Below are 23,668 nucleotides of genomic sequence, written 5' to 3'. Positions count from 1 at the left end.
GATTGGATGGAGGGAGTCTGTCCAACGCTGGTGATATTTATTCTTATGGATGTAAATCAAGCTGTGTGATTCAGATTCTTTTCTTGATCTTTGAAATAAAAGTAAAGTTTGGAAGGTGCTCTGTGTTAGGATCATTTAAAGTGCACACACACGCACACTCACTTTTCTCTGGAGAAATAACTGTATGCTTTGGCTGCAGTATTCTGCTGGTTGAGGTTTCCACTGAGCCTGAGAAGGCTTGCTAATGAAGCTGGGAGGGACCAGCTCTCCTACACAACCCTAAAATCCCCTCCATCCCTGCAGGGAGCTCCATGACCATCCCCAACGTCACACACTGTGACCATCTCCACCGTCAATCCAGCCAGTCCAACCCAGAGCTCCAGATTAAGTTCCACCGAGGCTGGAGGTACAAGGATGGGAAGAGAAATGGACAATAACATTTCTGGACACCCCCGCTAACCCCACCTGGCAATGGACACTTACCATACAACAGTACTCCTCTGGTTTATCCAGGGACGATTGCATTGACTGATCATTTTGAGGAGGTGACAAAGAGGATCAGGGCAGATAGAACATTTGATGTGGTCAATGTCAACCTTGGTCAGGTACCTCTCACAGCTCCACATGGCAGCCTGGGTAAAGTCAGTACAAGTCCATGGTACTGACGGATGGGGCAAATTAAATCCAAAATCAGTTTAGTGGCAGGGAGTTGTTGGCTATTTACCAGTGCAAGGCTGCTTCTGTGAGGTTCCACAGCACTTATCACTCAGTCCCTTGACTTTTGTAATACATATTAATGAGTTAGACTTAAGTGCAGATGGCACAACGAGGGAATTTTCAGATGATACAAAAATTGATCTTGTGGTTTTCAGGCAGAAAGCTTCAGACTGCAGAGGAATATTGATGGGCAGTAGGGCAGCAACTGGAACTCGATCCAGAGAAGTGTGATGTAATGCACTTGGTAAAGTGCATCAAGGCAAAGGAATATATAATAAATGGTGGGGGGGGGGGGGATAACGAATGATATGGAAGAACAAGTGGCTACAGCATCTTAAAAGTGGCCAAACAGGCCAATAAGCAAGATGCTTTCCTTTATTAGACACAGAGTATATTAGCAGGGAGGTAGGCTCTGGTTAAACCATTGTTGGCATACTGCGTAAGGTTCTGTATTACAATAAAATGTGATGCCTGGAGGGAGTGCAGAGAAGATTTTCCTCTCAAGTTGCAGATAAGGGGAAGCTGGCTTGTTTGAAGCAGAAGGGAAATTTAACTGAGTTTTATAAAGTCATGAGGGACTAAGGCAGAGTCAAGATCTACTTTTCTTAACGTGGGCAACAGGGAAGTTGTATAATTAAACGGGAGAGAGGTTAGGAAGAGGATGAATGTGTTTTTTTCACCAGAGGAAGGTAGAAGCACACAAAATAGGAACAGAGCGGGCCATTTCCCTCTCAAACCAGTCCCACCACTCAATATGCCCATAGCTGTACTAACTGAAATTTATGAAGTACCTGGTTATGCCAGAATAAAAAGATGGGGGGAAGGGAAGGAGGCTAGCTGGAAGGTGAGAGGTGAAGCCAGGTGGGTGGGAAAGGTCACAGGCTGGAGAGGAAGGAATCTGATGGGAGAGGAGAGTGGACCATAGGAGAAAATGAAGGAGGAGGGAGCCCATGGGGCAGTAATAAGCAGGTGAGAAGAAGTGAAATGTCAGTAAACACAAAGTATACTGCAGATGATGTGGTCAAATCAACACGTACAAACAAGCTGGATGAACTCAGCAGGTTGACCAGCATCCGTTGAAATGAGCAGTTAATGGATGCTGCCCGACCTGCTGAGCTCATCCAGCTTGTTTGTAAGTAAAATGTCAGAATGGGAATTAGAGGAAGGAGGAGAGGGGGGGTGGAATTTGTTTACCAGAAGAAGAAATTGATAATCTGTTCATGCCATCAGGTTGGAGGCCACCCAGATGGAATATAAGGTGTTGCTCTCCCATCCTGAGGGTGAGCTTATCATGGCACAAGAGGGGGCCATAGACCGACATGTTGCATTGGGAATGGGGATTAAAATATTTGACCACCGGAAAGTTCTGCTTTTGGTGGATGGAGTGGCGGTGCTTGATGAAGCTGCCTCCCAATTTTCAACGGGTCTCACCAGTGTAGAGGAGGCTACATTGAAAGCTCAAGACATAATAGACAAACTCAGAAGATTCAGAGGTGAAGTTTTGCCTCGACTGTAAGGACTGTTTGGGGCCATGGATGAAGGTGAGAGAGGAGGCGAATGGGCACTGTAACACTTTGGCCACTTGCAGGGATAATTGCTGGTAGGGAGATTAGTGGGGAGGGATGAATAGACAAGGGAATCACAGAGAGAAGGAGGAGAGGTAAAGATATGTTTGATGATAGGATCCCTTTAGAGATGGTGTAAGTTGCATAGGATAATATGTTATATGTGGAGGCTGATGGTGTGGTAGATGTGAAGAGGAACTGTTAACTAAAAAAGCCATAAGGAGAGAAAAGATGAAATATGAAGGTAAACTAGCCAATAATATAAAAGAAGATACCAAAAGTTTTTTTCCCCAGATATATAAAGAGTAAAGGAGAGGCGAGAGTGGATATTGGACTGCTGGAAAATGATGCTGGAGAGGTAATAATAAGGGACAAAGAAATGGTAGATGAACTAAATATGTATTTTGTGTCAGTTTTCACTGTGGAAGACACCAGCAATTTTCCAGAAATTTGAGAGTGTCAGAGGGCAGAAGTAAATGTAGCTGCTATTACTAAGGAATAGGTATTTGGGAAGCTGATAGGCCTTAAAGTAAATCTTAAGGTTTACCTGGTTCAGATGGACTACACCCACAGTTCTGAAAGAGGTAGCTGAAAAGTTTGTGGAGGCATTAGGAGTGATGTTTCAAGAAGCACTAGATTCTGGAATGGATGGGAAAATTGCAAATGCCACTCCACTCTTTAAAGATGGAGAGGGGCAAAAGAAAAGAATAGGCCAGTTCATCTGTCATGGTTGGGAAGATTTTGCAGCCTATTATAAGAATGAGGATTCAGGGTACTTGGAGGCACATGATAAAATAGGCCAAAGTCAACATGGTATCCTTAAAGGAACATCTTGTCTGACAAATCTGTTGGAAATAATTGAAGAAATAGCAAGCAGGATAGACAAAGGGGAGTCAATGGATGTTGGTTACTTGGGTTTTCTGAGGGTCTTTGACATGTGCTGCACATGAAACTGTTAACAAGGTAAGAGCCTATGGTACTACAGGACAGATACTAGCATGGATAGAAGATTAGCTGACTGGCAGGAAGCAAAGTGTGGAAATAAAAGGGGCCTTTTCTGGTTGGCTGCTGGTGACCAGTGGTGTTCCAGAGGGGTCTGTGTCAGGACTGCTTCTTTTCATGTTATATGACAATGATTTGGATGATGTTGAAACCTTGTGGCCAGGTTTGTGGGTAAGATACACACCACCAGGTTTCAGGAAAATTTATTACACCATCAGTCTCTTGAACCGGAGAGGGTAACTTCACTCACCTTCACTCTCCTATCACTGAACTGTTCATAATGAACTCTGAGATCACTTTCAAGAACTCTTCATCTCAATATTTATTGCTTATTTATTTATTGCTATTTTTTTTCTCAGCTCAAGCTGGTAAAACCTGAGGTATGCGCACAGCCAAGTACTCTCATTTCTCAATTGCTAGGAGCTTCTGGACTATTCTAGTGCTGCTTAGTATTGTGGCTTTTGGAGTTTTACATAGATATTGCTGTGTAGGCCTAATTGTTTAATGCTATTGTGTAGTGACTTTGGGATGGTAACAGTTGCAGATATTACTATCAGGACAATGTATACCCTGTTCATGTTCCAAAGTCTTTCAATTTCCTCTTCTAATTCAGCATATCTCTGGTGTTTTTCACTTACTGATTTCTGTAAGTTATGTGTGTTTGGAATGTCTATATCTATTAAATAGGTTGTTCTTGCTTTTTTTATACTGTATTACTAAATCCAGACGGCTATTATGGATTGTCCTATCAGTAATAACAGATTGGTCATAATATAATTTGTGGTATTCTGATTCTAAAACTGGATCAGGCTTGTATTTAAAGTAAGGCATAACTACTTTTATGAGTTTGTATTTTAAAGCAAGATTTTGGTGAATGATGTTTGCCACTTAATTGTGGCTGAGTACATAATCAGATTGAGTTAAACTGCTTCAGGATCCTGTAATGCATTGGATTGTTTCTAGCTTCTTTCAACATTTTCTGCATTTATCATCTTGAATTTGTTGATCTTTTATTATGTATTTTTGATTTTTTTTGGGGGGGTTAACCACCTGGTCCTGTATTGCTACAAGCAACCCTTCTATTTCTGGGAAGAGGTCTCCAACTCTGAGCAGGATGTTCAATGCTTCCTTGTGGACATCTAGTCTGCTTAGATCATGAGGATGTCTTCTGTGGAAGGTCATGCTCTTCCATTGGTTAACTTTTTCTTCTGTAGTGATAATATTATAGGATATCATAAATAACATGAAGTGAGGCATTTTATGTTTAATGAAACCCGTAACGCATTTTATTGAACTCCAAAACCTACACCACAAACACACTAAATCTCTTTACCTAACAGCGTCATCACACCAAACCAGCCTTTTAAAGTGAAACCCAACTCATTGGCAGTGGTTGAGAATTATGTGCATTTCTCTCCATTACTTTACCCTACACCACCCGCCCCAGAATTCACTAAAACCAGGAGTGTGAGTCTGTCTGGAGCTCGGATGACCCACCCAGCTTGGCTCCTGCTTTCCAGGAGTGGAGGAACAGCAGGTACCTCTGGCTCGTCCAGAGGTGTGTTGACATGCTCGTGGTCATGTTGCGACACCAGGGACACGGCAGTGGGATATTCCAAAACCTGAGATACGTTCAGGTTGACCCCTCTTATCTTTGATAGAAGTGTTTTCTCCTTGTTCCAAAACATGGAAAAGGCCATCATATGGGGGCCTTGGGGGGTGTTGGTGTGCATCATGGCGGATGAAAACCAATGAGATGATATGTAGGTCAACAGGAACTCGAGTGCTGTACACCGTGATGGACGGTAGGAACAGGTTAAAAGACATTTAATTTCCTGAGGAGGGTGGAACGCTATTGAGAGGCTGACCAGGTGGCTACTTTTGATGGGAGGGGTTTTGCACCTTCTGTGGAGATGTGATGGTTGACAACCCAAATTGGCATTTGGCTGGTGTAATAATCAACCGCTGGTGGCTTAAGCGCATGGGAAGTTTCTGCTGTATTTTTCAGTCCAAACAACATGCGCAGAAACTCGAAAAAGCCAGACGGGGTTATCACAGCTATCCAATCACAAACAAGAATAAATCTGCAGATGCTGGAAATCTAAGCAACACAAACAAAACACTGGGGTGCTCAGCAGAGCAGGCAGCATCTAAGAAAAAGAGTACAGTCGACGTTTCAGGCCGAGACCCTTCAACAGGACTGCAGCCTTTTCCATAGATGCTGCCTGGCCTGCTGAGTTCTTACAGCATTTTGTGAGTGGTTGCTTATCTCTGCTGTTTTGGAAATGTCCTCTGAGCACACAGGCACCTGATGGTAGCCCCTAACAAGATCCACTAAACATGCTGAAAAGTTTTGAATGTGTGGGACCTGGTAACGATCGGGGAGGTTGGCCTTGTTAAGGGGTTGGTAATCACCAATGGGCGGCAACCAGCATCGGACTTAGGGACACATGAAGGGGTGAACCCTAGGGGCCATTCAGCCAGTGTACATTTCTGACTCTTTCCATGTTGCAAACTCAGCCTTCGTGGTTGCCAGCTTTTCTGACTCCAGTTGTGCCAGTGGGCCAGTTGTGGGAATGTGGTGCTCAACCCCATGCTTTGTGAATGTATTGGAGAACGTGGGCTTGGGGAGGTCTGGGAACTCACATGTGGTGGTGTGTGCACTTGACAGAGTCATTGTGGGGAACTTACTGGGGAGTAAAGCAACGACACAAAGTCCTGGACCTCCACAAGCTGGCAGTTCATAATTCGACTAACAGTCATTGAGCACACAGAAAGTCTGCTCTGAGCAGAGGTCTAGCCACTTTAGCCAGGGAAAAATCCCATGTGTACTGTCGCCCACTGAAGCAGAGCGTCCCCTGACGTATCCTGTGAGTCTGGATCCTGCTGCCATTGGCGGTCTCCGGCGAGGTTTCGTTGCTCTTTGTCTTCTCATCAATAGGCGATACTGGCAGCACACTCACCAGAGCACCCGGGTCACATGTGGAACTTTGCCTTGAAGGGATGTCTATAATGAACCGTAGACGACCCTGGCAGCTGGAACCCATTATGTTCAACGTTCTCTGCACTGGCACCGTCGGAGATGCAAGGCAGCCAGCGCTCTCTGGTGTTTGCACCAAAGTGGACGCGGTAAAAACACAGACCCGGCGTTGTCTGCTTCACAGCTGCAGGCGTCCTTGTGTTGGGGGCCTTGCTAATCGGGCTTATTGAGGTAGAGAAAGAAGCAGGAATGGTGAACTGCTGCCCGGCTGAGTGTAGGAAATCAGACATTTTAGCAAGCTCCCTATAATCCATCACGGATGCATTAGTGAGGGCTATGTGAACTTGATCGGGACTTTGTTGCATGAAGAATTCTTTAAAAATAAAACAAGGATGGTGATTTCCCAGGAGAGACAGCATGTAGTCCAGTAGCTCTGAAGGCCTAGCATCACCGAGACCAGTTTGGTGGTGTTTGGTGTGCTCAGACTCCGATAGTTCAAAAGTCTGTAAGAGGTGAGTTTTCGGTGATTGGTTTTCATTGTGTTCAGGCAGGTGTTCAAGCAGGCTCACCACCCTCGCAGCCGTCGAATTGCTGAGTATTGGAGAATAAAGTTGCAATGTTTGCTGTGTGGCCAGAACTACACGGCCAGCCTTGTGTTTGCTATTTGCTATGTATCCAATTTATTGGCCAGAATGTAATCTCTGTATTGTCTCTGTACTATTGAACGCAACAATGCCTTAAGAATGTAGCTAACAGTGAAAGTAAGCATCTAGAGATAACGGTGGTAGACGGGATCATGGAGTGGTGTGATGGTATGAAAACCAGACAAAGCTGGGAAGGGGGACACGTGTTCCAAGGAGTAGACTGGACAGGATCGTGCGATGGTGTGATGGCATGAAAACCAGTTAAGGCACTAGAACAAGTATATGCTAATGTAACTGAGATAAGAAAGTAATATAAAGAATACCGTGTACTAGGCTCGGTGGACAATTAGTGACACGCTCATTAATTGTCTCAGCTTTTGTTTGCAAATAAAAGCTTAAACTTCTCAAAGAACCTTCTGTGTCTCCTGGTTATTTAAAGAAACCACAACAAAATTGGCGACCGCGACAGGACCGGTAAGAGACCCGCGGAAAGGAAATGCCAGATAGGGGACGCTTCCTGGTCCTCCAGGGACCTCCACAAGGCTAACAGAATTAAGGGTGCACCCAAACAAAAGGTAAGCGCATTTTGCGATAATTTGGACTAAGCATTCTGTTGGTTTTGGGGAGGTCTTGGAGTCTCAGAAGTGTGGAACCACTGCCGAAGGGTCTCTCCGGTCCGAAGAATCTGGCAGAATTGGGGGTTAACAGGAGGCTCAGAGGATTGATCGAGAACACTGCAGTGAGGGTAAGTACAAATAAGCTAATACCGAGTTAAGTGAAGAAAAATTCCACGTGGTGTTGTTAAGTCCCAGTGGATACCGCTTCATATGAAACGAAGGTCTGAACGGGCAGGGAAAGGAAAAATAGAGAAAATCCTCGTGAATACCGCTTTAAGAGATAAGGGTCTGAATAGACGAGGTGCAAAGAGAAAGTTCTGCGGATACTGCTCTAGGTAGAGGTCTGCACGGGCAGAATGGAATAGGAAATAAGGACAGTCCAATATATAGTTTAAAGCGCTGGTAGATATTCAATAGACTAGGCATAGAATTAGAGTAAATAATATTATCCAGTAAATGAACTGTGAATCTCTGAAATACCTTAAAAAGAGAGAACAACATGACAGATAAAGGAACAGCAGTAGAGATTCTGAGCAAAAAATTCCCGGTAAATAAAAGTGAGATCACAAAAACTTCAGAAAAAATGGGAAAAAAGAACCCTGGTCACAAAGTGGCCAAGAGAAGGAACATTTGATGTAAGCTTGTGCGAAGAAATGGAGGCGCTAATTAAAAATTACAAACCAAAAGATAAATCTAAGAAAAGAGGGCAAAACAGAGAACGAGAAATAGAAGTGCTAAAACTCTTCAGAATGGAAGGAGAGAGGCTGAGGAGGACAGGTAGAATATTGATTACAAGCGAGGAAGACACTAAGGAGAAGGAGAAACAGCCTGTTAGAGAGAGAGGAAGGTACTGTGAGAAGCTGGCTTCAGCTCCATACCCGGATGTGAAAGAAGCAGAAAGGCCACCTCCCTATTATGAGGAAGGAACCCCTAAGCAGTGCCCCATGCTGACGGGTGCAGTAAACATGCAGAGAGAAGTTACTGAGACGGAATTGCCAGAGGTGATGTGAAAAGTACTCCAGGGGCCGACTAAGTATTCAATCAGGACAGAAAGGAAGGACTCCACAGGGAGACCGAGGGAAGAAGAGGATCCCGGAGACATTTGTGTGGGAGGCAGTAAAGACATACCCTGAGATGGATAAGGAGTCAGGTGAGGAGGAGAGCCAGGGCAGGTGGGAAGAAGGATGAAGAATGATGCCGTTGTTAGTAAAAGGATCAGGACATGTGCAGTATATCCCTTGGGGATCCCAGGACCTAGAAGGGCTGAAAAACACTCTGCCCAGTCTACATGAAGGAGCAGGGAAATGGATTAGAGCCTTTGAAGAAGAAACGGTGGGACGATTATTGGCTATGGGAGAGTTAAAGGCACTATTGATAAGGTTGATGGGAACCTCCAAATTTAATGAACTAATGGAAATGGCTGGCATAATAAACCCGAACGACCCAAGAACTGATGGAGTCGGGTTTGACAGAGTGAGGCAGAGGGTATGGCAGGCCCTCAAGAGGCTTTATCCACCCAAAGTGGACCCCAAAGCCTTAAAGGGGGATCCACTGGGAGACACTGAAAACCCAGCAGCCTACGTAGAAAACCAGTTGAAAAGGTGGAGACTGGAGACTGAGCAAGAGGTGGAGAATAGCTTATTTATCACCACACTGTTCCGACATAGCATTTTGGATGCAATGTCTCTGCAAGTTAAATCCAAACTGGAGGAAGTGGTTGGGCTGATGTCAATGACCCCACAAGAATTTAGAGACCACATAGTCCATGTGGTTGAGAAGTACCGGAAAGACAAACAAAGGTTGGCTGAGCAGCAGGAAGAGGTGCAAAGAAAGTTAATACAAATGCAGCTCAAAGAACTCAAAAAGAAGGAAAAAGAGAAAAGCAAAAAGATGCTGCCAGCAACCACTGGTCCGAGTACTGCCATCGAACTGGATGAAGCACCGCTATATGGAGGAACCGACCATTCTGTAAGACAAGGGCCGGAAAACCCCATGCCAATAATCAACGTCTTTGGAGGAGAATTCCCACAAATGCCCTATCAGGAACAGACTAAATTCAAACAGCCCAGACAGGACTGGAAGTCCCAAGGAGGGGGACAGAGGAGCTATGGGCAGAGGGGACCAGTGAGGAAACAGGGGGAAAGAGAGGTAGAGAGATTGTGCTGGGGATGTAATCAGCCAGGTCACATGAGAAGAGATTGTCCGTTTACACTATGGCCTGTCACACACCAGCAGGAACCGATAAGAAGGGAACTAAAGTTTAGCCAAGGACCAGCCCCCACAGGCCCAAGCGGACCTGTGAACCCCTAGGCGAGGTATTAGGGGTGCCCCGAGAACTCGAGTGGGAAGGGACATTACCCAATGATAAAAAGGGAGGCAGACAAGGAACCCATTGTTCAGGTTATGTTAGAAGGGCAACTGACACCAATGATGATAGATACTGGAGCCACGTACACTTGTGTACAGCCACAGTATGCCCTTCACCTTCCCATGTCAGGAAAGTTTATTAAGACGGTAGGGTTCTCGGGGAAAACACAGTTGACACTGTGCACAGCTCCAGTGCAGTTAAGAATGGGAACTAAAGGAATTGTTTTGCCAGTGCTAGTATCTAAGGGAACTCCGATTAATTTGTTAGGCAGAGATGCCTTATTGAAACTGGAATTAAAATTAGAATGCACCAGAAATGGGCTGAGTGTGGAAAGAGCAGGGGCTTAATTGATAATGCGAGAAGACAAGAAGGCCAATGTTTTTTGGATAGGAGACATAGCAGATCAGATTCAGGAAACCTGGGGAAAACGGAAGAAGGGTGTGCAGGCTATATTACCCAGGGCTGTAATGCTCAAATCTGAGCTACATTGTACAGTGATTTTTGACGAGACTCAGAACAGGGAGTTAGAGGAGAGATGGCACCTGGAGGCATGTACCCAACAGCACCTGGAAGGGGAGGCTGTGATAATTGGAAAGCAAGGGGCAGCTTTACAAGTTAAGTGGAACACCTTTTTAGAAAAATGGTACAGGATACCAGGGGCTGCACCCCACGTAACGTTGTTGGTAAACGAGGGATATCAGTCTAAAGACTTAGGACCCTTAGTTAAGAGTGCTGAAACAGTAACAGTGTGGAGGAAAATCACGCCGGAGGTGTGGGTATCAGAAGACAAAAATTACATTAAAATAATGGTAAGTGTAGATATGGTAGGGACAATGAAAGAGGTCGAAATAACTCCCCAACCACACATGCCATGGCGGAAAAGGAGAAAATATGAACCCAACTCCACGATTTGGATAGATAGTATAGGTCAGCCGAGAGGTATACCTAATGAATTTAAGGCGAGGAATGAGATTGCTGCAGGCTTCGAAGCATTTCTACCCTTGATGGGAACTATTAACAATGTTGAATGGATAACTTATATATATTACAATAAGCAAAGATTCATCAACTACATTGGAGGCCTTGGGACAACAGTTAGATGCAACTAGCAAAATGGCATGGCAGAATAGACGAGCATTGGACTGGCTGTTGGCAGAAAAAGGAGGAGTTTGTGTGATGTTTGGAGAGCAGTGCTGTACCAAATAACACTAGTCCAGAAGGATTGTTTACTAAGGCAATGTATAAGTTGAAAAGTCTCAGAAAGGAAGTTAAACAGAATGCAGGGTTTGGACATCAGTTATTTGACTGGTTAGAAAGTAGACTCGGAGGATGGGGAGCATGGCTGACTAAAATGGCAATAACTGTCACTATTGTATTGCTGAGCTTTGCGCTTGTTCTGTGCTGTTTTCTTCCTTGTCTCAAATCTCTTGTAGTGCGTGCTGCAACCAAACAATTTCCGATGCTCGTGGCAATTACTGAAGCAAGCTCAGTGGAGAAAGAAGCACCGTAGAAGTATTGTTACAGCCTACAACACCTGCAGGATGAACAAGAGCAAAACGACAGTGTGGGAGTAGATTGTAAGGGCTAATGAGTTTTTTTCCCTGTCTCGGATACAAACGGACAGGTTTTTGGCTCGGCAGCCTAGGGTAACAGGGAGAGAATACTTTGAGGTCTTGGCACAGAAAATTATAGTTTAACCCAAGATTTGGGAATAAGTGCTGGACTTTATTGGGGCTTTTGTGTGCGGACTCTTAGTCTTTCTCTGTGTGAGACCCTATGGGTCTCAAAGGGGGGATTATATTGGGGAATAAAGTTGCAACGTTTGCTGTGTGGCCAGAACTATGTGGCCAGCCTTGTGTTTGCTATTTGCTATGTATCCAATTTATTGGCCAGAATGTGATCTCTGTATTGTCTCTGTACTATTGAACGCAACAGTGCCTTAAGAATGTAGCTAACAGTGAAAGTAAGCATCTAGAGATAACGGTGGTAGACGGGATCATGGAGTGGTGTGATGGTATGAAAACCAGTCAAGGCACTAGAACAAGTATATGCTAATGTAACTGAAATAAGAAAGTAATATAAAGAATACCGTGTACTAGGCTCGGCGGACAATTAGTGACACGCTCATTAATTGTCTCAGCTTTTGTTTGCAAATGAAGACTTAAACTTCTCAAAGAACCTTCTGCGTCTCCTGGTTATTTCAAGAAACCACGACAAAATGAGCAACGCTACCATGTTGTAGAATTTGGTATCATCCGCGGTGATTTTCCGCAGTACGAACTGAGCTTCAGCTTGTACCAACCAAGCAACGGCATTCTGCTCCCAAAACTCTGGCAGTTTCAGAGCAACTGCATTGGCCGACATGTTCAGTAACTCTGGAATCATCCCAGAGCATCAGGGTCACCAACGTAGGTTTTCGCAATAAAACAAAGTGAGGTGTTTGCATTTAATGAAACCCATAACACATTTTATTGAACTCCACTTACAGATCAGTTTTGGCCCAAGATATTATGCCAGAAGAATACATTAAGATGGGCATAGTGAAAGTGTTTATCGCCTGTGTTATATTTTTATCTTTGAGCTCTGTTGGGCAGATTTTCTTAAACCTTGAAGCGAATTCCGTCCAATGTTTTCCCTGATTTATTCTCTTTGCCTGTTGGTATCGCAGATACTCATGTTTTTCATATTCATCCATTGGTTGTATTGTAATATTATTATTATTATTTCCCTTAAAAAAATTTATTAGCACAGTTTGTTCTCTTTTGCATATTGGTTGTTCGTCCATCCTGCTGGGCACAGTCATTGATTCTATCATGTTTCTTGTCCATACCGTGAATGCCCACAAGCAAATGAATCCCATTGTTGTTCATGGTGACATATATGTACTTTGATTGTAAGTTTACTTTGAACTTTGTTGAGGAAGCAGGGAGTCTGCAGAAGCACATAGATGGGAGAATGGGCAAACAAGTGGCAGATGGTGTGTTGTTGCAAGACAAATACAATGTTAGCATTGATTTCAAAAGGTCTAGAATACAAGAGCAGGGATGTGATGCTGAGGGTTTATAAGGCACTGGTGAGGCCTCACCTTGAATATGTATTATGAACAGTTTTGGGCTCCTCATCTAAGAAAAGATGTGCTGGCATTGGAGTGGGTTCAGAGGATGTTCATAAGAATGATTCCGGGAACAAAAGGGTTAACATACGAGGAATGGTTGGTACCTCTGGGTCTGTACTCACTGGAATTTAGGATGAGGGGGGATCTCATTGAAGCCTTTTGAATGTTGAAAAGCCTATACAGAATAGATGTGGGAAGGATGTTTCCCATGGTGGGGCAGTCTAGGACAAGAGGGCACGACCTTAGGATAGAGGGATGTCCATTTAAAACAGAAATGAGGATAAATTCCTTTAGTCAAAGGGTGGTGAATTTGTGGAATTTATTACCACAGGCAGATGTGGAGGTCAGGTCAGTGGGTGTGTTTGATAGGTTCTTGATTGGACATGGCATCAAAGGTTATGGGGAGATGGCCAGTGAATGGGGTTGAGGAAGGGGTAAAAGGATCAGCCATGATTGAATAGTGGATGAAGACTCAATTGGCCAAAATGGCCTAATTCTGCTCCTATGTCTTATGGTCTTATTGAATTTAGTGTAGGGGTGTGATGGTCATGCACTTTGATAGAAGGAATAAAGGTGTCAAATATTTTCTAAAGAGGGAGAAAAGTCAAAAATTAAAAGTGCAAAGGGATTAGCGAGTCCTCATGCAGGATTCTCTAAAGGTTAACTTGCAGGTTGAGTTGGTGGTGCAGAAGGCAAATGCAATGTTAGCATTCTTTTTGAGAGAATTAGAATATGGATATGATGCTGAAGCTTTTAAGACCTTGATCAGACTGCACTTTAAGTAATGTAAGCAGTTTTGGGCTCCTTAACAAACAAAAGATGTACTGGCATTGGAGAGGGTCCAGAGGAGGTTCATGAGAATGATTCTGGGAATGAAAGAGTTAATGCATGAGGAGCATTTGACGGCTTTGGGCCTGTACTCGCTGGAGTTTAGAAGAATGAGGAGGGATCTCTTTGAAACCTCATCCAATATTGAAAGACCTAGATAGAGTGGATATTGAGAGGATATAGTGTGAGGATTTAGGACCAGAGGGCCCAGCCTCAGAATAGAGGGACGTTCATTTACAAGAGTCAAGGAGTTATTTCTTTAGTCAGAGGGTGGTGAATCTGTGGAATTCATTGCCACAAAGGGCAGTGGTCATGGGATATATTTAAAGAGGTGGTTGATAGGTTCTTGATTAGTCAGGGCATTAAAGGTTAAAGGGAGAATGCAGAGGAATGGTGCTGAGAGGGAAAAGTAATCAGCCATGTCGGAATGGTGGAGCAGACTTGATGGACCAAATGGTCTACTTTGCTTCTGTGCTTTATGGACATGATAATTATCACATAATCCGTAAAAGTGATGTAGAGGCTCTGACTTAATTTGGAGAGGGGGAAGGGAAGTTTCTGTTTGCCCTGGAATATTTTATCGTGACGTGACAAAGAAAAGCTAGCCTTATCTGACACTCACAAGAACGCACACAAAGTGCTGGAGAAATTCTGCAGGCCAGCCAGCACCTATGGAAAAGAGTATACAGCCGACGTTGACCCTTCCACAGGACATGTGGGACCTCCAATATAGCAGCACTCTATTGCCACTTTTCAAGTGTCAAATTCCTTTATATTTTATAAATAATTAACTTTGGACCATAAAATAAAATAAGCTAAATAGCTTTGTAGAAGCTGTTCTGGATAAAATATCGTCACTGTCTTAAATCGTCTTTACATTTTCCAAAGTGAGAGGAATCCCGGGACAAACGTCCGGCTTCTGTTTTGTGGGGAACAGGTTTTGAAGTGACACGAACCCTCGCCCCGCAGAAAGATGGCGGCGGCAACGGTTTCCGGTTGGGTACACGGTGCCGAGCTGCCTCTCCCAGATGGGCTCTCATTCACACTTCGTGAGGCGCTGCTCAAGGTTCTGGAAAATCGGCCCGAAGACCCCGTCTCCTTCCTGGGTGAATACTTCCAAAACCTAGCGGTGGCTTCCGAAGGAACAGCAGAGAAACCGGTTCCGAGGCAGCAGGAGGTAACCAGACGGCGGGATCGTGATCAGACTAACCCTCACGCTGCAGAGGGTCCGTGCTCGATCCTCAACCCAAGAACTACCCCTCAATCTCCGCACCTCCTCCCTCCCCCTCTCCCCTCCCTCCTCCCTCCCCCTCTCCCCTCCCTCCTCCCTCCCCCTCTCCCCTCACTCCTCCCTCCCCCTCTCCCCTCCCCCCTCCCTCCTCCCCTCCCCCCTCCCTCCTCCCCTCCCTCCTCCCTCCCCCCTCCCCCCTCCCTCCTCCCCCCTCCCTCCCTCCTCCCTCCCCCCTCCCTCCCCCCTCCCTCCTCCCCTCCCCCTCCCTCCTCCCCTCTCCCCTCCCTCCTCCCCTCTCCCCTCCCACCTCCCCCTCTCCCCTCCCTCCACTCCTCTCCTCCCCCCTCTCCCCTCCCCCTCTACCTGCCTTCCCTCCTACCCCAACCGCTCCTCACCGTCTGAGGGCCTTCAGCTATTGATGCACTCTGCCAATACCCTCTCCTTTTCAATACCCCTTTTTAAGATTCCAGAACATTATGATTATACTCATCTAATATAACCATATTTGCTCTAGAGTTTCTATTCCTTGGCAATTTAGGCACTTTCAACACATTACAGCAAGTAGAGGTCCTTTTAACCTATTCTAAGATCAATCTAACCCTTCTCCCCTGCATAGCACACCAGCTAATCTAGGTGTTGTTTAAATGTGAGGGTGCTTGCCTCCATGGCGCCCCCTCACAAATTCAGGCTGCACTTTGTGTTCACATTCAGGTTCCCTTCGTCTTCTTGAGGGAAAGCAGGTGCCTGTTGATGTCTTGGAAGAGAAGGTTGATGAATGAAAAAGGGTGAGTTGGGTAGGAGACTAACCGAGTTTGTTTTGGTCTCCCAACAGGAGCAGATTTCCAGTGCCTTTAAACAGCTACTGCTCTGTCACTACAGCAGACCGGCCTTCAGCAGGAATACAGCCCTGGCTTTCCAGATGCTAAGCTACCCCACGAACAAGAGGAAAAAGCCTGGTCTCAAGGGCAGAGTTTACACTGAGCTCTTGAGGCAGATTTGTGGAAGTGCGGGCACTCCCTCCTGCTCCCTGATCCAGAAATTGCGATGCTGGGACCATGAGGCAGTTCCTTTCAGCATCTTCAGACACGGAGTGCTCACTTGCTTTGTCTTCCTGGACTTTGTGAAGATTTCCGGGAGGCTGTTTGAGGTGGTGGCAGAGTCTGGAGAGGCCAGTCGGACAGTGTGCCAGGCCCTGCTCGAGGCTCTGCAGGATGCTCTGAGTGTTAGCGGGTCAGCCAGTGGCAATGGGTGCCTGGGCGCTGCCTCAAAACTCAGCCCTGACCAGCTTGGGATGACCATGGAGCAGGCAATGAGGCTACGGAGAAATGAAACCACCCCACCAATGACACAGGAGGAGTTCACTCAGCTCACTGCACCTCTCTTTATCCAGAGAGTGAAGCCCATGTGTTGACTGAATAGAAGCAGGCAGCAATCTCATTCAGACATGATGGCACCAGATCCCTGCATGCTTCCCCTCAGCCAGTGCTGCATGATGCTGGCATATCGTTGCCTGGCTCGACACAGTGTATCGTCCACCTTGAGGCAAACTCCACGCTCACACACCCTCTGCCATCCTTTCTCTTGTCCACGCTGTGCCTGATTATTTCTTGCCTAGGCTGGTGCCTTATCCCCATCCTAGTTCTTCAAGCACACCTGCCAAATTAATCTTCTGGTCGTAATGCCTGACTTGTAAAGATGTGCTTCGTATACCCAAAGACTTGGCCTCCACACCTGTCCATGGCAATGAGTTCCACAGAATAGCCAGCCTCTGACTAAAGAAATTCCTCTTCATCTCTGATCTAAAGGGATATCTTTGCATTTTGGTCCTAGACTCCCCCACTATAGGAAACATGCTCTCCATATCCATTGTGTCTAGGCCTTTCAATATTCAATAGGTTTCACTGAAATCCCCCACATTCTTCTAAACTCTAAATAAGTACAGGACCAGAGCCCTCAAATGCTCCTCACACCTTAACCCTTTCATTCCCAGAGTTATTTTTGTGAACTTCCTCTGGACGCCTTCCAGTTCCATCACATCTTTTCTCAGATAAGGGACCCAAAACTGCCATATTCCAAGTGCGGTCTGACCAACGCCTTATAAAGCCTCAGCATAACATCCTTGAGTGAGTATATTTTAAGTGAGTTCTATACACACAAATATGCTGGCTGGTGATGTGGTGGTATCAGCACCGGCCTCTGAGGCGAGTGGCCCCAGGTTTGAAACCAGCCGGCTCCTTGCACGCTTTCCATCCATGCTGGGTTGAGCGCCTCGCAACTCAGCCTTGTTAAAAAGCAAGTTAAATGCTACAGATGTGGAAAAAATGCCTCCCAATGCACCATAAGTCGTGAAAAGGAACAACAATACAGATAAATTCCTCAACCCAATGCCATTGATAGGAACCAATTTCAAAACTGCCCCTGATCTAGTTGGACTGGATAGGAGCTGGGAGCAGAAAGCCTCCTCAATGTGAGGAAACACTGTCTCATATGATTTTCTTCCATTCCGAGGCATTCTGCCTGTACAGGTGCATCACAGTGATATAACCTTGTGAACATGACCACATGAAAGCAAGTTACTAAACTGCAGGAGGCACCTTGATTGTCTGCCTGGAGATTTAGATCAAGGATTGTTGATTGGTTGTAACTTGTTTTATACCAGTGTTGCATAAAGGACTCTTGCGTATTGCGAGATTAAATTAAACAAATGCTATTCACATTTTGGGTTTACTCTCTGTTTTGGACCCCTTATTTTTGACTGTAATATAAACCTGCCCCCAAAGGTACCACCTCTGATTGATCTGGAATTCTCAATTGCCCTCGGTTAGACAGCGAACATGGACAGGATGTCAGACCTTGATGTGAGGTGACGGCATCATAGCACCACTTTCTTTCCTCAGCCAAGTGCAACAGTCCTTGGAGGTGTGTCAGGCCACCTGTCTGACTGTCATTATTTATTCTTGGTGAAGTACACCAATGCTCTTGGACTTCCCTCATGGGTCACTGGAACCCCTGTGGGGGTTGTGGAGTGGAGGAAGAAGGCCAGAACTCCTATGAGGGTTGCCATCACAGGCCACTGACACTTGGAGCTGTCAGCCTGCCGCTAAAAACAATCAGTATCAAAGAAGGAATTTTGTAACAGGAGGCTATTCACCCCCTAGAGTGTTCTACCACTCAACAAGATCAGAGGTCTAACTCCCTTTCCATGTTATCAACAACCTGTCATTTAACAATGAATTATTTGTGAATGAGTGTTATAAAATTCTGCGTTCCTCAGTGAGTAGAAATGTTTTCAAAGTTTAATTATGAAAGGCCTATCAATTTGGGAAAATACCTTGTTTTGGATTCCCCAAGCAGAAGAAATAGAATCTGTCAGTTCCTCTTAATATCTTGAAAACCTTGATCAAATCACCAGTTAGCCTTCTAAATCCATGGAGGAAAATCCTCCTTTGTGGAACCTCTCTTCACACTTAACCCTTTGGAGTCCAGGGATCATTCTGATAAACCCGCTTTGCATTCTGTCCTATCGAGTAAGAGAACTAGAAATCTTTTCTCAATCTGCAGTGAAACAATGTAAAGCAGAGATTTTATTCAGGAAAGTTCCCAGGATGGGTGAAGGCGAATAGTTTGCAAGAGGAGTCCTCTTGTCAGATGACTGAGTGAATTAGTTGCTGCTGCCAGATTGGCGGCATCTGAAGTTGCCTGCAAAGGGAGCTCAGAACTGAGGTCAATTGTTTGAATCCAAAATTGCTTTTATATATTCAACTTAGATATACAGGGCTCCATTGACTTGCATTCTCTATGAAGTATCTCCATTTTTGTTTTCAAAACAATGATGGAATTCTAGACCTTGTAATCAAGGGTATTTGGAGTCGAGCTTACTTCTTCTTCTCCATCAAGACATCAAACCATCGTTTTAGAGACTCCTTTCCCCGCCTTCCAGGTCTCAGACGAATGGAGCTCCCCCGTGAACGGTACCCTCTGAGGTAAATTTTCCTGGAATCCGGCCTGATTCTACGCCGAAGCGAGGTTGGTGACTTCGGAATATCCCTGGCATGCACTCTGGAAACGTCAGCCATTCCCACTGGGAAGTTGTGCAGTGTTTGGTTGTGTAGGATGTCCCTGGGATGTACTCTAGAAACATCAGCCATTCCAGTTGGGAAGTTATGGAATGATTGGTTGAAGATGTCCCTGGGATGCACTCTAGAAATGTCAGCCATTCCCACTGGGAAGTTTTGCAGTGTTTGGTTGTGTAGGATGTCCCTGGGATGCACTCTAGAAACATCAGCCATTCCAGGTGGGAAGTTCTGGAATGATTGGTTCTGAAGGTTGTCTCTGGCAGGCACTCTAGAAACATCAGCAGGTCCCCCTGGGAAGTTGTGGAATGACTGGTTTTGAGGGATGTCCCTGGCATGCACTCTAGAAACGTCAGCCATTCCAGTTTGGAAGTTCTGGAATGATTGGTTGAAGATGTCCCTGGGATGCACTCTAGAAACATCAGCCATTCCAGGTGGGAAGTTCTGGAATGATTGGCTGAAGGAGATGTCCCTGGGATGTACTCTAGAAACGTCAGCCATTCCCACCTGGAAACTTTGAAATGTTTGGTCGAGGTCATCGAATTCCATCGAAATCTCTCCTGCCAAATCCCTGCGTGTTTGGTTGCGGCCCTGGGCCATGGTTGTTGCCATGATAGAATACATGCCATCATCTGAAGGTAATTCGAAGGAGGAGGAATCCATATCATACTGGTAGAAACCGTTTTCTTCATCTGCCCCTAGGCCGAATGAAGCAAGGATCCTGTCTGCAGCCCATTCAAACCCAGCCAAGAATATATTGAAAACAAATATCCTCCAGTATGGGAACAGCAGTGTTAGCAGTTCCCACAAAGCCATTTTCTGTTTTCACCACCCATGCGTCTGAGGTGCCCTGGTCCATTGGACCTCATTGAAAAACTGAACAAAATGAATTGAACTAACTTGAGCTTGAATGTAGATGGCTTGCTTTAGTCATAATGTTGCTGTGATGTCGTACAAGGCCAAATCATTGCGGGGGAGGGCAGCAGAAACTGTGATATTGTAAACCGTGTGTCAGTTCAGAAATGTGGTAAACAGAATGTCCAGATTCTCATTGGAGCTGGTGACAGCAACACGAGGACAATGTCTCTACAATTCCCTACATGTAATGGAATACTTTGCACTTACTGAGGTGGATTATTAAAAGCAGGACTGACATAAGAAATTGGGGAACAAGCAAATTCACATTTCAATTCCAACTTTATCTTACTCCCAGGCATTTGTTCTATTTATATATATAAATGCTCTAAAAGGATTTGGTTTCACCCTGCAACTCACGCAGGATACCTATTATTACAAATATAAATTTGCTTGGATCACTCATCAGTTAAATTCTATCCTGAAATTCAGTCCATGGTATTTGAATGTTCATATTTTAAAAAAAACAGCAAAATGTATTTGAGATTCCACTCCATAAAACCCTACATCAATCTTTTAAGGTTTGAAGATAATTTGCTTCCATTCCATATCCTTATGTTCTTGAATGGCTAATGAGGCTAACCTTATTAGGATGCACAAAACTCTGTCACAATTGAAACAGGAAGTTTGCTTAAATGGCTTACTCCTTCTGCAGTTTTCTTCTGTGTCCTCTCAATGATGAGTGCCAAGTTTTCAATAACATGCTTAGTATGTCATATCCATTTTAAGCAGTCATAGATCATGAATCAGTAGCATTTTTTGAAGAAGGCTTTAAGAATATCTTGAATTATTTTGTCCACTTGATAACACTGGAGAACAGAGATTTTGCTTCCTGAATACTTTTGGGTGTATCTTATGGATTTTGGGCTGCTGATTATGAAAATCATCATGAAATTTTCCTATCATGCACCACTTTAAAAAAAATCACCTATTATTGTTATTTCAATTCATAATTCAAGTCAGAACAACAGATCCTTAGATTAACAAAGGCATTTTTGTTGGTCCACAAGTCAAACAGGTCATAAATGACAGATAATTTGAAGAACTTCTAGTGAGACCAGAGAAAATCACATAAAGGCACTAAAGGATGTTGAAAATTTTCGGCAATTTTATCTTTTACTGCCCATTATACTGCTGGTGTTTTGGGCAACAATGAAAGTTCTCCATCTCTGGTGCTGTTCAGAACTTCATTTCAGTAGTTTTATGTTGGTTTTCACTACTGTCGGCCATGCAAGTGCCAGGTGGAGACTCAAGAATCCCATCATACTCAGATGTCGAAGGAATCTTCATTGCTGTTTCTTTAACAATTTTGTTTTACCAGTCAGCTGAAGCCCCAAACCTGGAGGACTGGAGGCCAACTGACCTTTACCCTTTGACCTGTTTGGCATGGGTGACTCTACCAAGAGTCAAAACATAAAGCCCTGACTCTAGCCAACATAGCTCTCCACGTCATTGAGGTATGCAAATCTCCAAATCCTATGATAAGGTTGTGGTCCTCTTGGAGGTCTTGGTAACTACAGAGCACCAAACAACGTGCAGCTGGTTGACAACATGCTTCAAGAATACAAAACCATGAAGTGCAACATGTCACTAAAGATTAATTTTATACATTCCCATTTAGATTTCTTCCCTGCAAATCCTGGCGCTGTCTGACAAGCATGGTGAGAGGTTTCACCAGGACATTGTGGTCGTGGAGAAACGGTATCAGAGAAACTGGAGTCCATCAATGCTGGCTGAATATTGTTGGACATTTAAGCAAGAAGCTTCAGACACTGAGTACAAACAAAAATCAATAATGCAAAATTTTTAGCTTAGTTGAACCACTGCAAGTGTCGGCAACATGATGCAAATAAATGCATATTTTATAAAAGTTAATTTCTTGTTTCTCTAAATTTTTACGTGATACAAATATTCTGAAAGTGTATTTCTGTTCAGCTTCAAGTGGTCTATTATAAACAAAAAAAAACACTGAGGAAGCAACACTTATGAAAAAATATTGTTGGTCCAGTGTAATTTCTTGTAGGAGTAGCACGTGTCCCAGCAACTTGGCTTACCCAACAAAGCCGATTAAGTGTAATTTGGAAGGCAGTGCTTGAGATGTCTGGAAGATGATGCTGACATTGGCTATTCTGGCATTTAGAGGACTTTGCGGAGACAAGGTTTGGCCTATTTCTTGAATGCCTGCTGTAGATAGTCAGGATTCTGTTCCAATTGTGACAGAAATTGTACCTCCAACGTTTGCCACACTTACCGTGCAAGAGTAAGGGGTGAAAACACGTCATCATCAAACTCTGAAGACTGTGGGTATGAGGTGTAAAATCTCAACAGGGAGGACAAGGATCACTGCTGCATTGTAGGCCACAAGCTTTATTCTGGGTTTGAAGTCAGCATATTTTTGCTTAGGTGGCTAAAGGTGTGTTAATCTTATAATTCTTTGTCGAGATGTAGCTCAAGATATGAGAAGCGGTCTATTAATTACATTGCCTTTTTGTTGTCTTTTATTCCTGGGTTGAATTGCTGAATGAATTGTTGTGTAACAGAGGCAAGTTGGTAGAAATCTGTTGTTTTACCGGTTTTAATATACGTCTTCAGTGAATAAGTCAACGATCAGTTTCTGTGCACTAACACGGAAGCTTGGGTGATTGTGACTCTGCAGTGCATTGCATTTTTAATTTTGTACCCTAGTTCTGCTGAACTCTTGCGGCAAATTTGAAATTGAGGTATGGTATTAAAAAAGCTTGGGTAAAGTGTAGTGATAAGTTAGACTTGCTTTTATTTTGGTCCTTGCATAATTAAGAATTATTGGAAAAAAGCAGGTAGGTGGAACTGAGCAAAGATGATCTTTACTTGTCACGTGTAGATTGAAGCATAGAGTGAAATGCGTCATTTGCATCAAATAAAATCAACGAGGATTGTGTTGGACAGCTTGCGAGTGTCACCACGCTTCTGGTGCCAACATAGCATGCCAGAACTCACTAAGCTTAACCGTATATCTTTGGAATGTGGGAGGATTACAGAGTACCTGGGGAAAACCCATGTGGCGACAGGGAGAAACAGTGGCAGGAGTTTATACAGCTGTATGTCATGATTGTATTGAATGGCAGAGTAAGCTCAGCAGGCCAGGTGGCCTATTTCTCCTCCCATTTCTCATCTTACTGACATCAGTTTGCACTGAAATTGGGTCTATGTAGATTTGTGGGTTCAGATTGTGGTTAGCAGATGTAGGATGGAGCTTAATTTCTGAGGGCGGTCATACTTGAGCAGGATGTTTTACAGACTCATTGAAACAGTGAGAAGCTCTTCTGAGGACAAAACAAAAGGCAATGTGCAGTGGTTAAGGCCACTCACGGCATTTATCTTGGAGCAGTTGTACAGTAAAGATTACGTTCATTGCAATTCTGCCTGAATGGAATCCATTGGAACGATGCTGGACTGGATTTCTCTGTGGTAGACAGCAGGAATGTCTCTGTAGATACTACAATCAGATCTCCTTTTTGAATATGATTGAAATTATGATAACCCTGAAGTCCCTTGACATGTTCCTCCTTTGAGATTCCAACCTATTACTTTTTCCCTGGTAATTTATTTATTCTGCATATAAAATGTGTTTCTC

At 44.3% G+C, this 23,668-nt stretch overlaps 1 protein-coding gene across 2 annotated transcripts; it reads left to right on the top strand.

Moving 5' to 3' along the window:
* Positions 1-14,773: 14,773 nt before the first annotated feature.
* Positions 14,774-21,798, top strand: tpgs1 (tubulin polyglutamylase complex subunit 1). 2 transcript variants are annotated; one of them, XR_009516066.1, is made up of 3 exons: positions 14,774-15,013; positions 15,900-17,190; positions 21,677-21,798. XR_009516066.1 is itself a non-coding variant. In XM_059991345.1 (2 exons), exons 1-2 carry the CDS (start codon positions 14,810-14,812, stop codon positions 16,476-16,478), a joined length of 783 nt encoding a protein of 260 aa, XP_059847328.1. In that variant the 5' UTR covers positions 14,774-14,809; the 3' UTR covers positions 16,479-17,777. The 2 variants fall into 2 exon arrangements, 1 of the variants encoding a protein (XP_059847328.1); XM_059991345.1 differs by lacking the exon at positions 21,677-21,798 and having other exon boundaries at positions 15,900-17,777.
* Positions 21,799-23,668: the final 1,870 nt, after the last annotated feature.

Source organism: Hypanus sabinus, chromosome 16, assembly GCF_030144855.1.
Source record: "Hypanus sabinus isolate sHypSab1 chromosome 16, sHypSab1.hap1, whole genome shotgun sequence".
Lineage (NCBI taxonomy): Eukaryota > Metazoa > Chordata > Chondrichthyes > Myliobatiformes > Dasyatidae > Hypanus > Hypanus sabinus.
This window is presented reverse-complemented; position numbering and strand designations above follow the sequence as displayed.

Coding starts and splice junctions, on each gene's coding strand:
- tpgs1 (XM_059991345.1), top strand. CDS start 14,810: ATGGCGGCGGCAACGGTTTCCGGTTGGGTACACGGTGCCGAGCTGCCT. Junction 15,014..15,899: donor CGGTTCCGAGGCAGCAGGAG/GTAACCAGACGG, acceptor GTCTCCCAACAG/GAGCAGATTTCCAGTGCCTT.